This window comes from Anopheles coustani, chromosome 2 (assembly GCF_943734705.1).
Source record: "Anopheles coustani chromosome 2, idAnoCousDA_361_x.2, whole genome shotgun sequence".
NCBI classification, from domain to species: domain Eukaryota; kingdom Metazoa; phylum Arthropoda; class Insecta; order Diptera; family Culicidae; genus Anopheles; species Anopheles coustani.
Genome location: NC_071289.1, coordinates 11,330,297 through 11,348,721, shown reverse-complemented (window position 1 = coordinate 11,348,721; position 18,425 = coordinate 11,330,297). Strand labels below are relative to the sequence as shown.

The 18,425-nt window shown below is 43.0% G+C and overlaps 1 protein-coding gene across 1 annotated transcript; it reads left to right on the top strand.

Moving 5' to 3' along the window:
• Positions 1 to 4,227: 4,227 nt before the first annotated feature.
• Positions 4,228 to 11,621, top strand: LOC131262216 (ryncolin-4-like). The gene is made up of 6 exons (XM_058264170.1): positions 4,228 to 4,248; positions 4,583 to 4,651; positions 4,718 to 4,861; positions 4,926 to 5,118; positions 5,443 to 5,628; positions 11,476 to 11,621. The coding sequence occupies exons 1-6, from the start codon at positions 4,228 to 4,230 to the stop codon at positions 11,619 to 11,621; spliced, it is 759 nt and encodes a 252-aa protein (XP_058120153.1).
• The last annotated feature ends 6,804 nt before the right edge of the window (positions 11,622 to 18,425 follow it).

Sequence of the window (18,425 nt, the reverse complement as noted above, 5' to 3'; positions counted from 1 at the left end):
TCTGTTGCACTCTGTTGTAACCCATGCATTTCAATCTTCCAGCTTCACTGCATTGAAGCCTGCCATCGTTGGAAGTGTCTCTTGAAGAGGGCGTGCTTTTCAGCTGCCAACCGTGTGGCTTCTCGCGTGAAAAGAATGGAAGCCCATTTTTACTCCACATTGTCCGATTTTTCTCCTCCTCCTCCTTTCGAGTCATCCGTTTAAGGTTGGCTGCCCCTTGCTGAAGGGCTTTTTAGTGGAGGAATTTATATCACGGCTACCATAAACAGCAACCGTCTCCCAACCAGTTGCAGCCGGACTACCCTTGCTGCAGCCCGAACTGATCCCCTGGCTTTGATGCTTGTCATTATGGCAGCTTTTCCATGGCAGCTCACCACGATGCACGATGAACAGAAAAAGCACGCTCAGCATACCGCCGCACAAGCACAACAACAAAACCGAACGAACGATGCAGCCCGAAAGAAAGATGGATAATGTAATATCCACCGACGGGGGCCAGCGAAGAATGCAACAGTTGCGTCACGTGAACGTGAATTAATTTTGTTTTCCACCGCCCGTAACATAAAAGAATATATTATCCCTCCGAAATCGCGACTTGTTCGACAAGGTGGCGGCAGGTGGGCAAGCGGAGCGCTGTGGGGCATGACCACCTCAGGGATCCCCAAGTCTCATCCCGAGTGTCCTTGCAGTTGTTATCATGCACCACCCCCAACAAGTTTACATGGTTCCGGTAAGTGAGAGAGAAGACCTACCTGGTGTGGAAGCATGATGATTTTGAATGAAAAGGAAAGGAAAACCTTTTGCTAGGACTGGCCGAAGATAGTATGAAAATGTATGTACATATGAACATGGACTTGCCAAAACATTAAAACACATACGCTCAAACATACAGTCGATATGGGAAAAATACATTGCCATGAAAAAAGAAAACGCAAATATGTAGAAATAAAGCGGAGCAAACAAAACAAAAATAATGTCCAAAGAGTGGAAGAAAACAATGAACAATAGCAACATAAATCAGTGTAATTAGTTTCGTTTTCGGATGCAACTGATATATGCACCCCTCAATCTGCATTGCCGTGCTGCACTTAGTGTTTATTTCCATCCTTTTCGCGCTCTCTTCGCGTTCAGCCGAGTGATCAACGCTCAACCAGAATATGGGAACAAAACGTAAAAACATTACAGAAAACAAAAAAAAAAGGAAAAGTGGAGGGAAAATCAGCTTCTGTTGATCTATCGTTTCTTCTGGAGCTTCTCTCGCTTTTCGCTCTCGTGCATGCGAATTATGCGATGGTAGTATGCTTTGCTACCTGGACACAGAAGGCCATTTAACTTTTCATCCACTCCTTGCGCACGCCCACCGATGGGTGGTGCGAGGTTGGGGTGGGGATGCTTGACGAGCGATTTCAACCAACGTACGTATGCAACAAACGACTGAACAAACAGGTTGGACAAGGTAGAACAAGTAAAAATAAAAATAGTACTAGGAGCAATAGGTTTTTTCCTGCTCGATAAGGATTAGGAGAAAAGTATCACACTGCATCATTCTGAAGCTTTTATTATTAATGATGATATGAAGTATAACTAGATAACGCATTTCGAAAAATTAAACCTAGGGACTGTATTTAATGATACTTTACATCATACAAAACAATCAAAAATAAGACTAAAAAAACAAAATGACTTGTTGGATAAAGCTGTGTTCTTTGAATTAGCATTTGCTTAAAAAAAAAAAAAATTGCTCAGCATTTGAATGATTCAAACAAAGCAGTTGCGTAACAGTGAATGAGATACAAAGTAAAACTAAGAACAAGTTAAAGTATTAGTATAAGTATTATATAACTAAAAAAGCGACAAAAAACTGGAGAAGGTAGGAAAAACTATATCGCAGTAGGAGACTGATCGAAAAAATCTTGAAACTGATGTAAAAAGAAAAAATCAGAGCGATAAAATTTATAAATATTGGTTCGGTTTTGGGTGTGTTACAGTTCTCCGTAATCCGTAAAAGAGTGCTTAAGAAAGAATCAAGAAAACCGATACATGTCCAACATACATTGCCAAAACCGGTGAAGGAAAGAGAACAGCAAATCAACCTTCAAACTGATCGAAGCTCGATGACTCGATCGCGAAGGAAAAGGGAAAGAGAGAAGGCTTCGACAAATGCAGCCCCCATGCAACAAGCACTCTATCGATGCACCTTCCTCCATTCGACGCATTCCACCACGTCCTCCTGTGGCCTACCCTATTCAGGATGAGAACAAATTCAATCTACCGAATAGGAGTATCTATCGGCGTGCAGCTATTGAAATTCAGCTCAGAGTTTTGTTACTCTTCGGCGTGCTGTCTCGTGTAGATGTGAGTAGCTCATTGTTGTTATTTTGCAGCCACCGCTTTCAATTGGTCTTCGAGGCATAAAGCGTTGATTTGATGCACTGTAACATACTCCGCCTACTGACGCATGATCGCGGGCTCTGAACCGATTTCTTTTTATTTTGTTTGCCCCTTTTCCAGCGCTATCCTAATGGCATGAGGAGCCGAGTCTGACCTCACTGGCCAAATGGTAACAATCCGTGATCCTTGGAATTACTTATGATTTGCCATGCTGACCATACATAGTGTATAGGTAAATTTAAGGGAAACGAAATCCAATCTTAACACTGGCAAAAACTGGCTGCGTAACAACTGATGTTTGACATTAAATTTTGTTAGGTGTGAAGTTGTCCACCTTGTGTTTTTGTGGGTAATTTAATTTTTAAATTAAATAATGTTAAACCGAGAAGCTATAGGTTACGCATATTTGTAATTGAATGACTCCTTTTTGAATTAAACTATTTCCAAGTCAACCAGCTGTTGAATGTTGCTTTCTTTAATCATCCGGTGCCAATTTTAGTCAGCAGACGGAATCTGTCGTGTGACTCATTTGAACAAAATAAGTAAAAAACAAACAACCTGGTGGAGCTCACAGAAGTTAGATGGCCGAGCCAGAAAGCGAAACTGGGAATAACCGTAGGAGATAATAATGTTCAACAACCGTTTCCTCGCTAGACTCAGTTGTTTGTAAATACTTATGTGTATGTTCAACAGGGTGCTCCTATACAAGCCAGTTATTTTTCTAAGTTTGTAAAAAAAGTTTATTCAAATTAAGTAGAGGATCTAATATTAAAGGGGGATAGATTGAAAATAGGATTGATATGAAACAAAATTCGTGTTCGTGTTTCATCTCAAGTTGAACAAACCAATGTGAAGTGAACCAATAATCCTTCATGGTCCATCCTGTATGAATATAATTTTGCAAAAATGCAGTCGTGATGATTTTAGGTCGTTGTTGATAATAGGATTGTGTTATCGCTTGTAGATTGTTGCTTTAGTGAGACAAACAAATTCACACCAGCCTCAGTCGTCTTTATGCATTCGTTCGAATCGTATGTTCAAGTGTAAAGTGTGTACAGCAATTGTAAAGCCATGCATATTAGCGGAGGAGTAGTTGTGCTGTGTTTGTTAGCACGGCTCGCAGTGGCCATAGGAGGTTTTGAGTTGGAGCTTCTATTGAGTAAGATGGACTATTTGCAATATAAATTGCAAGAAGTGGAGCAAACAATGAATACAACCATCGAGAGAGTTGATTCAAAGTTCGTGACAAGAATGAACGCGTTTCATGATTCCTTGCAAAATGCAATGAAAGTAAGTGTCATATCTTTATAATTCAAATGAAAACTAACAACAAGTAATAACACATAGCGGATCACTTGCAGATTCAACTGCAGACAGTTGAAGCATCTAAGGAGAGTCATAAGAATCTGCTGGCTACACTTGAGAATGAAGGCGTCGAACGGATCGGAAAATTGGAATCTAAGTTCGAGACTAGGATGAATGCAGTGGAAAATTCATTGCAAAGAGCAATAAAGGTGAGATTAGTTATTTACAAATACAATCCAAAATTAAAATCCGTCAAAACTTATTTTTTTGCAGGACAACCAGCAAAAGGTTGAGCAAACTGTAAAGGCAAGTTTACAGCAAACAATGGAGCGTTCGATGAAGGTATACTAATTAAACGTACCTGATTCATACAAGATTATCATTGAACCAAATGAATTTTCTTTGCAGGAAATTGAACAAGCCTCAAAGGTAAGGCATAGTAACCTCCAAGACTTGCTTATCAGACTACAGAAAAATGATAAGGAACGTCTGGAGAGAGTGAGCTCTAAGCACGAAACAACCATGCAGACCATGGAAAACTCTCTGAAGCAGGTAAGTGACACATATATTGGAAAAATAGTTTCAAAATGCAATGAAAGTAAGAGTCATATCTTTATAATTCAAATGAAAACTAACAACAAGTAATAACACATAGCGGATCACTTGCAGATCCAACTGCAGACAGTTGAAGCATCTAAGGAGAGTCATAAGAATCTGCTGGCTAAACTTGAGAAAGAATTTGTGGAACGGATTGGAAAAGTGGACTCTAAGTTTGAGACTAGGATGAATTCGGTGGAAAATTCATTGCAAAGAGCAATAAAGGTGAGATTAGTTATTTACAAATACAATCCAAAATTAAAATCCGTCAAAACTTATTTTTTTGCAGGACAACCAGCAAAAGGTTGAGCAAACTGTAAAGGCAAGTTTACAGCAAACAATGGAGCGTTCGATGAAGGTATACTATTGAAACGTACCTGGATCATACAAGATTATTATTGAACTAAATGAATTTTCTTTGCAGGAAATTGAACAAGCCTCAAAGGGAAGGCATAGTAACCTCCAAGACTTGCTATTGAGACTGGAGAAAAATGATAAGGAAAGGCTCGAGAAAGTGAGCTCTAAGCACGACACAAGCATGCAGGCCATGGAAAACTCTCTGAAGCAGGTAAGTGACACAACGAAAGTGAACTGTTCTTATTTTGTTGAATTAATATATGCTTCTTTTGCAGGGGTTAGAGACAATTGAATCCGAAACAAGTGACGGATTGGAAGATCTTAAAAATCACTTGAATTTCCATGTAAGCAACATTCGGCAACATCAATTCGAACAAATCAAATCGTACCAAGAAAAGTCGGAAATCGAGGTTAAGAAAATAGGTGAAAACAAGAATACCCTTGAAATGCTTACCAATTTGGTACGAAGTATGAGTACACTGTCAGATAAAAGCAATAAAATACTCGAGGCTCACTTTTCAATCCCTGTCCGTTCGTGTCGACAAGTGATGAAACTATCCGGCCAACACAAAATTAATATAGGGCTATATATAAACCCAATTGAAGTGGTATGTGAACAAACTGGGTACGGTGGCGGTTGGACGGTAATCCAGCAAAGATTTGACGATTCTGTCAATTTTTATCGGAACTGGACGGAGTACCGTAATGGATTTGGGAACTTAGATGGTGAGTTCTGGCTCGGGCTGAAGTACGTGCATCAAATTATTAAAAACCGACCCCACGAACTTATAGTGGAATTAAGAGATTTTAACGGAAATGAAGGATACGCTAAGTACGACAGGTTTGAGATCGGTAGCGAATCGGAGATGTATGCGTTGAAGAATTTAGGGACATACTCAGGGACAGCAGGAGATGCGATGCGATACAACATGGATGAAAAGTTTAGTACGTTCGATCGAGACAATGACAATAGTGAGAGTAATTGTGCTAAGCAGCGACGCGGGGCCTGGTGGTACTATAAGTGCACCTATTCCAACTTGAACGGCCGTTATCAGAATACAAAAGATGATCAAAATGCAATGACGTGGTACTATTTAAATGAAGACTGGCGTGGTCTGTCTTTCTCGAGAATGATGATTCGCGATATCATCAATTAGCAAAAACTTCAAACGATCTACTCATCATTGAAGCTTTTCAATCATTCCCTGCCTCCCCTCTCATTTGTTTGTGAAAATTCTATGTAGCTCATGGAAGACTAGTATATCTATGTACGTTTTTATGAAATAAACACCTTGGTAAAAATTATGTAGAAAACACAAAGTTGTTAATGGCCATGTGAGAATTTTATGTGTTTTATGTGTCTTTGTATGTTTAAATATTAATATGAAACTAACAGATAAAACAAACCGTCAATGGTGAACAACGAATAGTTGAGCGTTTTTGAACGCATCGTTATTGAGAAAGGCCGTTCAACTGCCTTAACATCATACTCAACGACATCCATCGATAGACAGTTCGATAACCCATTGAAAGATTCCTTCAAGCACATGTTACTGCTAGCTTCTCAGAAACCTCATATGTTTGTCACCTCTCTGATCTGGAAAAGGGCCAGACGGGGTTAAGGGAAGCTTCGACGTCCGATCGCCCCTTCCAGCACCCTAACCTTCGTTGCATGCATCTGGTGGTTACACATTAGCGCATGCATGTTTGTCCAGCCTCGGGACAAATATGCCGATACTCTATCCCGAAGCCCGATCAACCCGCGAGCAATCCGTGTAGTCGGAGGTAAAATATGTGAGCCGCTCCGGTGAGTGCCATCAAGTTGTTTGGAATTAACACCGAATCGCTTTATAATAACAGCCGTATCTTTTTCGTATCTTTTGCAGGTTGGCATTCAGGAGGACGCGGACGGCCGAAGAGGGAAGTGTCCACACACTCTGAAGGGTTACATTTTCTTTCCGCAGAAGCATACCATCGCCATCGGGAGTCCATCGGTGGAGTTTTGCCTATCGCAGCTTGGTGGCTTCTGCGGCTTATGCGCGTTGGAATAGTATCCTATCCAGAACGCCCTTATAGGGGAGCCTTATTCTAGGAATTTCCGGATCAGCGTGGACGGTTTGAGTTGCAAATATTCTCGGAACAAAAATTAACTTGGCAGATTCGACGTTCTGTCAAATGCAAAACAGTTACATGAAGCACGGTTTGTTGCAAACCAGGACGGTCGGTGTGTGCCATAAATCAGCCATACGAAGGTTAACACTGACACTCATCATGGGTTATGAAGAAAAAAACATTGCTTTGCATTGTAGGAACAAACGTTTGTCAACCGGATTCGATCATAAAGCTTTCAAAATGAATCGATCCAAACGTCGACCAATCGCATTGAAATTGACGCCTTCGACTCAAGATTGGCTATTCGATCGGGGCTTTTCCAAACGTTAGGTAGTAACGCGTGCTCTAAACGGAAGACATGTTTCTCCCCGTTTTTTCCTATGCTAATAGCGATGGTTTGACGTTGCAAATCGACTCCCGCAATCCGATTCTGCCGATTGGCTCCGGCGATCGAGGGTGATCCGCCCCGGATCAGGTGAAAGGCACACGGTAAGACGAACGAAAAGAACGAGAAACGTGGAAAAACGGCCACGGTACATTCCAGCTCGCAACGAGCGTTGTCCACACGAGAGCGGATTCAATTGCAATAAATAGCATAAATGCGTGTTTATCGTAACAATGCGATCGGTAAATCTCCGGCCGTCCGTATCCGATCCCTCCGTCGTCGGTCGTTGACGATCCCAGTCCGTGGGATCTTATACGCCACGGTAGATGGCTCCCGGGATGAATTGTTGCCGGCATCTCCCCATCATGTTGCGCACGTCGTTGGGCAGACCGCCTTCCCTGGGCGTTGTTTTCCACTGGACGAAAAGACAGCAGGCAAGGTAGACAATGGTGGTATTGATGTTGTGTGTTGCTTTACTTTCCACTCGAAGGATGAAGATCGAAGAAGGTAAGTAATTGTGGAAACATATTCTGGCAAAAATAAATTTCACCAAAATATCCTCTGTGAAACGATTGAGGATTTAAGTTATCATTTCTTTCTTGTCTTTTGACTTGCAAGTCACAACATCCCTCTAGGGCGATCGATCGATTCTTTCTTTTTCCCTTCAGAGGACGGTATTGAACTGATTTCCTTCCCGGGCCAAGAATTCCAAGCCAGATCAGCTCGGTCATTCGCTGGCTTGCTCCACGTCAACCATAACCAACGAGGACACTCTGGATAACACACACACACACACACGCATACACACGCTGATCCCAGTAGCGGGTGGTGGACGATCGAGAATATTTAAAATACCCTCCGATCGATTGTCGATCGCGCGCCCATGAGAAACACAACAGCAGCAGCAGCAGCATCAGAAGCAGCAACATTTTGCGCTGCCAACGAGCCGGGAGAATGATGTGTCACGATTTTCGGTATTTCAAGGTAAAATCGTACGCAACACAAACGGCCACGCTACCGACTGGCGGAGGACATCCTCGAGGAACTTGGCTTTCGGAGGAGTGAAACGAGGAGGTTTGCGATCAAGATCAGGCCCCGGCCGGTCGGTGCTTTGCTGGACGGTGGTCCAGCTTCCAGGCCTCGGACGGTGTTTAAATTACAGTAAAATTCTGACTTTGCAGCAGCATAATGCTGGCGATGCTCGGTACTGGGGCTGCTCCATGAGCAGTACGGTGCTACCAGCAGGATTATTTATGGAACAAAGGGTGCAGTTTGTTCGGAAATGAGGGAGAATTATCGGACTGCATTGGAGCTTCTGAACTGCACTTTTTGTTCCGCTGCACCCGCGGATGTTCGCAGCCAAACAAAGGAGATCATTACCGAGGATCCTCTCGTATGGATCGTGGAGGGGTTTTTGTTTTTTTTGCGAGCTTCGTTGCGTAGAGGATTGGGCGATGTTTATGCGCAAATTCGACAGCACTGTTTGTCCACCGGTCGCTTCAGCTGTCAGGCCGGCAAAAACGGGCCACTTTCGATGTATCGATTCCAGGGAGAGGCTGATCTCGCGTTTGTCCCGAGCAAACCGCAAATGGGAATGGGAATAAACAAAAAGATCGGTGGACGAAATAAGATTTCTTATGCTTAAAAAATGATACCAGCTGCGGCCGTGTACGGTTCGAGCGATTTAGTATGCCGACATATGGAGGCGGGCGGGAGGTGAGCGTGGAGGCAAAACATAGAACATGAACATAATTAACCGGAAAATATGGTGTTGTTGCGTAGTTTTTCTGCCAATGCGGATAGTGTGTGATTTTGTTTTCAGGGGAGCTTGGATTAAAAATTAAACAGAACAGGATAATCTTTTGTGGAACAAAAGGCGAAGACAAACCCGTATCATTACTTGACGCTATTCAGAGTGGAAAAATAAAAATTAATAAAACCAAATTACTTCTGTGGTTAAGGTAATTTTGATATAAAATAAGAATTGTTAGAAGTGGAAGCATTGTATTTTAGTAAATATTTTCATGAAAACATATGCTTTTATTTCTTTATAATTTAGGCAACGGTAAAAAGGAAATCTTACGATATGCATTCACGTTCGATAAAGAAAGACATCATTAATAAAAAACAAAATGTATTCCATGCTTTTAGATCAATTGAGGTTATTTATTGATATTCAACATGAAGGTGATATCATCAATAAGCTAATGATCGATAGCACTGAAGAAGATCGGAAAAAGGATCATTTTACATTACCTAGAAATTGTACAATTTTGATTGGTATTTCGATCTATTTGACTATTTTAAAGCACACGAAAATGAATATCAAAAACGTCAACTTTTTGTTGTGCCTCATTTTTAACGGCACAATATCAACGGTGACAAATTAAGGACATCACATGGATATTTATGATAATTAAAATTTATTTTCATTATTTTTAATGATTTACATAATCATAATTGATGGATAGTTTGAAAAGGCACCAGCGCATACCGAAAGGGCGCTTGGTGCGGAAGGGTGTGGCAATAGCAAATGCAGAAAAAAAAGTTCATGGACAGGTCCTTTAGCATGTTGGTTTGAAAAATTACCCCATTGATGGAATGCTACAGAGAACGACTGTGGATGGCGGAAGTACAGTGAACACGTGAGATGATAAAACAAAAACAAAAAAACGAACGAACGAAAATTGACTTCCAACCATCATCCAGGGCGTGGCTGGAGGGGGGTTGCGATAAATACTGACGCGCCGGAACGGGCAACAATTTATTGCCACTTTATCAATGCGTTTTCCCAGCCCACGAGGTGCTAATTGAGTGATATGTTGGTAATTAAAAAAACATCGCACACATCGCACACGGCATCGCGATACGGTCCTTTATGGTGATGTGTATCGCCGGTGACGAGGGCATGTTGGGATCTGACGTGAAGGTGACTGGAATGTTTGTCCGAGATGACAGGAGAAAAGATTGCAATTATGAGCAGTTTGTAAACGTTTCAGTGCAACATCGAGGATGTTTTTAAAATGATGGGATTGATAAGTTTTCTTTTTATTTTATAAATATAACTTCGAGGCTGATGACGATACGGTGCTTTGCGGTAATTAGTCAATTTCCGGCAGATAGGAATTCTACCATGTTCCCTTTTTCTGGAAGACCGCAAACGTTGGTAAAAGAAAGCTATAAAAGTGCGCAGGAATAAAACTTCTTCAACCTTTGCCGTTTGTGGTTGGATCATCATAACACGCTGGATGGATTGACCGTTCCCTTCATCCGTCCGATGAAACATGGTGTGTGTGCTTGTGGTAGTTTTCCTCATTTCGCGTTAATGTCTTCATCATGGCACCAGCGTGCTCGTAATACCAATTTTTCTTTTGCCATTCTCGTTCCCAAAACGTTCGACGGCATCGAGCTTCGAGCCGGTATCGCAATTGGTTTGTGAAGGAATTGGAGGTGGAATAGAAACAGAAAGGAGTGTGTCACCCACCGTACGCTTTCCATCCTTGCCGAAAGTCAACCGATTCGGGGAGGGAGGATGAAGAGACCGTTCGAGTGGGAGAACGAAACTGCCAGCGAACCGGAGTGGAAGTTGTCGGGAAAGTTCGTCCGAAGTGTTTTGACGAGGCAGCACAATTTTGTGGGTTGTTTTTTTTATGCTCGTGTGTGTGTGTGTGTGTCTTGCCCCAAACTAGCGAATGTGGGCAAAACTTCATCGTGCACAAGATGTTGACTTTAATCACGTTCATTTAATATGAAGATATTTGGTCGATCTTTCGCCCCGAATGGATGGAGTTTTGGACACATCTTTCGCCATATCGGTTGACCTGTCGCGCTTGACGGAACCGCAGTAGGTGGACAATGTTTGCTGCGGGGTTCTCCGGAGGGTGGGAATAGTGATCGTTTTCGCTTGACTTGCTAGCAATTTTTGGCCACGATTAGGCCACGTCCATTTCGGTAAACCCATCGCACCCCTGTGAGGACCATCGCCCAAAATGTGACCATCATCGCAATGGAGCCGTTGCCCGTTCTGCCCGTTACGAGTTGTTGTCCGCTATCAGGAACGATACCATGTGTCAGAACTGTGCGCCCGTCTTAGGATCTTCATCCCACCAGCTCCATATGACAACCACCAGCGATACCGCCTCTGGCGGAAGGTATCTATTTTCGGTCAGCTTTTAATTAGGACCTGAGTTCAGCAGTTCAGGATAAATTGCCTGCACTCTTTCCTTGACCCTCGGCGCTTTCCTCCAGTGATTCCAGCCCGAGACTGAGGCATGCTGTCTTTAGCAACATCCAGCTCCGCTTCATCTTTCCATCACGTTGGGTTACAGCGTACGGGAAGCGTACTGAGTCTTCGCAGGCCCAACAGCTGCCACCGCGTGAAGGACAATTTCTGCAATCTTTTCCCCAGCTGAATGCTAAACGATACGACAATCTTGGCCTTGCTACGGCTTCCAGGGTGGACACATCGCTCTAGGGCGGGGGTTTCTTTCCCGAGCGTACCTAACCGTCTCATTATCGCATCTTCTGGGCTCGGGCACGGCGACCAGGGATGGTTTACGCCCGTAAGGAATCATCAGCAAAAAAAGTGTCGTACGGAGAGTGACAAAGGGATAGTGATAATATCAATAATTTCTCTGATTACAACCAAATTTACCGTCTTCTCCAAGGACTAGAAGGTCAAGCAGGGCAGGGGAACAATGATACAAGGTTAATAAAATGAGTTTCACTCCCTGCATTACCTTCGTAAATCATTCGTAGCTAATATTTTTATCAAAATCAAAAACATTTTTCAGCGAGAAGTTATAACATACGAAAAAATGTTTCGAACAAGTAATGCTTGTTAAAATAAAAAGTGAGGCGCATAAAATTCAAAAAGTTTGCCTAAATATAGAGAAAATAGTAATCGTTAAAATAAAAAAGTTCTCAAAAAATATTTTACCTCTGGTATGGCGTCCTTCTTTAATCGTGCAACATCTTTTGTGATGAATTATTGAAATTAGATTATTTAATGAATCCGTTCAACATTAAGCTAACTGCATTTATACTTATTTTGCTAAATATTAAATAACGTTAAATTGTAAATGTCAAAATATTGTGGTCAGCCATTCTCAAAGAAATTGCACCTCACTGCCTCTCTCAATTTGGTGAAACCTGCATTGCCGGATAGTGATAATTTTCTTCTGCTTAATCGTTCGTACGGAATCATCCTCTACCGGAACGGTGGTAAGCCATCTGGTTGAGTGTTGGAGATACACGTGATAATTACCGACGGAATTCAGCGGCGTACAATCGCGACTCACCGGCGATTTTCTTGCCAGTTTTTGGTCACTGTGCGAAGGTATCGTCCGCCGATGTTAAGACACCGATAAAGGAGGGACAGTTTCCCTCGTTTAGATGACATTCCGAAACGTTTCCAAACGGTATGTGCGCGTGCTGTCGGAGCAGGCTATTTCCGCGCGGCATTTGGATGCAGCTGATAGAAGAAATAAAGTTATCATGTGCACTTTGGTTATTGCATTTGTTTACACTGATTGGGTTGGGAGTCACTAATGCTGACACAGAATTAGCTTGCTAACACCTAATTGGATACTAATGTAATGAAGAATCAATTCAGTAACCTATTTCTTTCAGACTGTATCTCATAGTTGTTGTTATAAAGAAAATTCTTAAAAAGTTCTAAAAATTCGCAATCATCGTTAAATTGCGCAAAATAATTATACTAGATACAGTTGATGCAGGAAGATGCTCTAATGGTCTTTGCTTCACGAAGATTGGCGTATGCAGTTACGCTAATAAACTGCGAAGCGAGACGACGTGACAACAAGAGCGATGTTGCTGCTCGATCTTCTGTATTGATGCCTTTTTTCCCACCTAACTCCCTTTCCCTTGCCACACGATCCGCGGCCCAGAGCTAAGCAAATGTAGTTCCGGAGCTCGTGAAATTGATTACCGGCTTCGTCGAATAAAGAAAACGCCAGACCTATCACTATCGACTATCATCAAACTAAAATCAATTCCATGTCTTTGTCTTTTCCATAAATTAAAAGCAACCCGCGCTCAAACCCGAGCGTTCCCTTGCTCGTCTTTCCGGTGGTGTGATGGTGCCGAACGCGAGCCGCTGATGAGCCGACCGCGCTGATACCGCCGATATCCAGGGGGGCCCGCTCGCTGGGGATGCGGGGGTTTGTTGTCAGGATTCGTGCCAGCCGTCGTCGACGGAAGATTCACATGGTCCCGTGACATGCCATCTTTGGACACTATCAGCGACCGAAGATTCCGCCGTAAATTGTTCCCTTCGTGCTCGCCGTTACCCCGTGGAACGTGCGCGCCCATGGCCATGCAAGTGTTGGTACGTGTTTGTGTGAGGGAAACAGTGAGGGAAAAAAATGGCCCGAATCAGGAAGCTGGAAAAATGATCGTAAATGGATGGTGGAAGGCAAAGGAACGAGAAATATCGTCCCAAAGTGACGGGTGCAGGCGACTGGTTTGAAACAATAAATTTAGCGATAGCCATACGACATCCATACGAGGCCCCATGTGAGGACGATGATCGCCATGGTGGAGAAGGTTTGCTTCTTTTCGGCATCCCTCCCGGTTCCCGGGCAGCCGCTTTGCATAATCTTGAGCCACGACGTTGTGCATGTGCATCGTGGTGTCTTGATGTATCGTGAAATTTAAGTGAAATTGCGCGATTAGCGGATATATTAAATAGGATTTCATTCCGCCGTTGGGACGATGTTGGCGTTCGCTTCAAGATTTCACGATCGATTCCCGTTGTCTCGATGAAATGCTTCCTATTATCTATTGCCATTTTGCTATACAAACCGGGGTAAGGAAGAATAGAAATATCCCACAATTTATCGTCCTCCGCGCAGCTTGCCGATGCTCGGAAATTATTGATAGAAAACACCATAATTCATAAGACCCCAGCGAAGACAACGAAATATCAATATCCGCTGGTAACCTTTTGCGCGAAACGGTCAACTGAGCTGGAAAGATTAAAGATACTCCCGTTGCTAGAGAGGGAAAATAACATTTTTTAAAAATCCCACCACACGGCAAAGCACAAAAAAAAGAGCACACATATTCAAACATCACGGCGGTGTTTAACGTACGCCTCACATTTCGAGTCGATTCGGGATCTCCGAAGCCGAAGCGGCCGGCTTGAACGATACATATTTTTAATTAATTTTTGATTTATTTATGCAGGCACGATAGGATTCACCCCGATAGTGAATGTGATCGTTTTGAAATCATTTGGTTGGTCACTCCGACCGACTCCCCGACCGTATGTGTGTGTTTGTCTGTTGTTTTTTGTCTTTACGATCCAACCATAAGTTCGATTGCTCGAGACGAACGAAAGCGCGGTTCGAGCGAATCCTGAACGGTTGCGAAGGGACACACATGTAGAAAACGATAACGAAACGAGTCAAACGAAAAAAAAACTAATTATTTCGTGTCCGTTTGAGGTTAGCTAGAGTTAAATTTATTTCGATCCTTGGAATCCGGGAATCTACAAACCAACATTGCTTTGCAGAGGGGAAGGGAAACTCCTAAAGGTGGGCATAATCGGAACGGTTGATTTATTTGTGCCATCCCATGTGCCATCATTCTCTTTCTGGTCAGCTTCGGGCCATGGACCTAGCGAAAGATATAATACGTGGCGTTTGAATGTTGGATGGGAGATGATTTTTTTCTCCTGAATTAAATTTGTATTTTTAGTACCAAGGGTTACTTGAATTTTATTTCAATTTATATTACAGAGAGTTATTAGATAACATGAAAGAGTTACTTGTGTTTTAAGAAGCCTTTATTACTTCCTTATTGAGTAGCAATGAAAGTATACAATTAAACCCAAAAGTTGAATTTCTTAAATGCTTTTTTACATGCTACCTAATGCATAAAGTAACTATCACATTATAGATTTTCCATTAAATCAATGGATTTTTGCTACTTCAATCGATTCTTCTTATTCAAAGTACAAACCAAGCAAAGTATAAAATGTGATGGACTTATAACATAGTTTCTTTATAGGAAACGGAACTTAATTCTTATTCAATGAAACAAATCATCGCAAAGGAATCACAAAGCTCCGAGAAAAGTGTACGTATCCATTGTAGGTCCAGTTCGTAGCAAAGATGTTTTTTGTTCCTAAAGAACAATATTTGGAAATCGAATGAGAAGAATTTCAATAAGCCAGCGAAGATGATTGTTTGACGATCGCCCGGTGTTCGAATTTTCCGGACTGCAATGAACATTCATCAATGTTGTTATTCAGCGAACTGGGGCCGAATATGGCCATTTTCGATCTTGCCGTTCGTCGTATTTGGTCAAAAGTTGATGCTCAACCCACCGGAACGATTCAACGAATGTGCCATAAGGTTGCAAGATAAATACGATTATGGTAAAATGAAATCGAAATTCCTCCATCTTCGTCTTATCGTTGGGTCGATTGAATGGAAGAAAAAGTAATCCAGGGGAAATAAAACACCAGCGAGCCGAACTTGGCCGCACGGGCAAGGAAATTCCGGATGGATCGAAGACAAAGCAAACACCAAACTTTCCCGCCCGTTGTCAAGTTTTCTTTTCCTCGTGCGGGGACGCGAAATCGTCGTGGATTCGTTACCGCTGTTTATAAACACAACAAACACATATCGTCGAAGCGATGACGAAATGAAAACAGGAACAAAAGACACATAAATATTATTCCACGTTCAATGATTCATTGCGCTTGAGCGTCGCTTGGCAGGGAAGGAAGGCACCGGCGTCCTGGCCGGTGCAATACGAAGGACAATCCGTTCCGTTGTGGGTTTTCCAGCAGCAGCAGCAGCAGCACAGCGGGCCCGACTTTGGACGAAACAATTCCGAAGAAATGAGGAAAAACAGAAACACCCGAATTCCGGTCAGAAGCGGAACTGGGGAAGGCAGTGGGTGGTTTGGTAAAATTCAGAACTTTTCCATGCTCAGAGCAGGACGCGAGTGAATCGGAAGGAAGGCAAAGACCACCGGGCGTTGTCAACCGCTTAATGGTGATCAATGGCGCGGCAATGGCTTTCGGCGGGTCAATGCACTTGATGATCGGTTTAAATTCGGTTCTGCGGGGTACAAGCGAGCGTGTGATGGAAGAAAATCCCCGGGTTTCCAACCGGGAAACGGCATTTGCATTTACTGGAAGCATTTGTGTAAACGGATATGTCATCGTAACGATGACAAACATCGGCCAAGGGTTGGAAAATGGGAATCAGTTTATATTTTCATGGCAATTCAAACGAAAGCATACGACGACCGTAGTTTTAGTTGCCGAAGGCATAATTGTTTTGTTTTCAAGAATGATTCACATTAGAAGAAAGATGAAAATAAAATTTGTACTTCAAATGGCTCTTATTGCTAATATGATAAATTTCCCCGATTAAATTTAAAATTGGTTCGTTGAATCGGACTTTAGAGTCAAGTGTTAGGTTGTTGTTAAATTTAATCCTGCCATTTGAATGTATTTTCATATAATAAAATTGTTTGCGAATTTTGCTTTTGCTTTTCTTAATTTATGAGAGAATGGTTAATCAATGTGTATATAAAGTAAAAGCAGGATTTTAAATTGGGATAATTTGTAAGAAAATTTTGGAATAGCAGTTTTTAACATTGATTTGCCGGAGAGGAAATCGATTTCAAACTAAATAAAAGTTTTACAAACATTTAAAAAAAACGGAAATGTTTTTAATTTCTTTTTCAAAGATTTCCGAAAAGCAAAAATGCGACAATTGTAACTGAATGATCCCGTTTAAATCTCAGAACGAAAACTCCTCCATCATCGGCTCATATGAACACCTTTCGGTTCTTGCAGGACGACCGCACATTCCGAGCGAATCTGATTTGCCCAGTCGCATCACATATTCGTCTTGGCTAATGAAATGAAACGCCAGCGCCGTCGTCAGCGGAAAGTTTTATAATTTGGATTAGAATTTCCTTTCGCAACGGACACTTTTTCGGCTCGTCCCGTTAGATAAAAGCGAACTACTGCCTGCTCTCCGGCAGGAAGGACGTATCGTTCGGGTATGTGTGGGTGTGTTTTTCCTTGTTTTTGTCGGCTCCGTTTTTTAATGTCCTCTCGCTCTCTGTTTTTAATTTGCCCGATTTTAGTTTCACAATGGCTTAAGTTGACCGGCCCGGGGGCGGAAGGGGCGAGCCACCCACAAGGCAGGAGGGGGAAGGGGTCGAGCACATGTGTCGGATGAGGTCTCTCTAATGCGGTTGCCGTGTCCTTTCTGCCGCTCGTGGCAATGGAAGACGTGCCGGTGATGGCTCATACACACACACAGACCTACCCAGACCGAACACAACACGGTTTTTGATGCGCCCTCCGGTCTGGCAGTGTGCGTGTTTGGTTGTGGGAAAGCGAAAACCTCAGGCATCGGTCTGACGGAGTGGGTGGCGTTTCCCCTCCCAGCGCCCTCGGGAAAACCTCGTAAAAAGCATGCATATGTCAGTGAAGTCGTTGAGCCGGTGAATGGTTGAAATGAAAACGTTCACGGACTGACTGGCCGGCTTGTGTTCCGCCTGTCTCCCGTCGACGGGTGGCGGTGGGTGGCGTGGGGGTTGTGCGGGAGGCAAGCAAAAGAGCGTGAGAGTCATCCCGAAAGGTTCTGGCCGCATGCTGCTGTCTGGGACGGCAGATCGCCGTTGTCCTGTTTTCTGCATAATAGATTCTCATCTCAACTGCGGCAAACTAACAAACACTGACAAGACAGCTTGACGCTCGAAGGAATGCCGGGAAGCGGGAAACTGAGTCGGCCCCAGTCATCGGCCACCCCGTACCTCTCTTCAGCCTCGAACCGGACATGTGGACTAGCGCAGTGTGACAAATATAAACACTGTCGTATCATTAAGATTTATTTTAAATATTACCCACAAACGCTGGGAAGCCACGGAAAAACCCTTCGCGCGGTGGAAGGATGGCACTTCCAGACGCAAAGTGTCTTCTCGGCCAACCCCAGGAAGCCCTTTTTCGGTCGCCAAAGGGCAGATGAACTGGATGGAAAAGAGAGAGAGAGAGCCTGAGATGAATCCCGTCCAACCGCCAACGTTGACGATGGTTGCTAAACAGGAACATAACAAAAACATTACATTTTATACTTATTTTATTTTATTCCCCCCATCCCCCGTTCGTCCACGTTACAACCCGAGGAAGGGGGAGGAAATCATCCCTGACTAAAACCATGTCCATATGAATTTGACATTCTTTTACGGTCCGACACAGAGAGCAACCCTGTGCTTGCGTTCG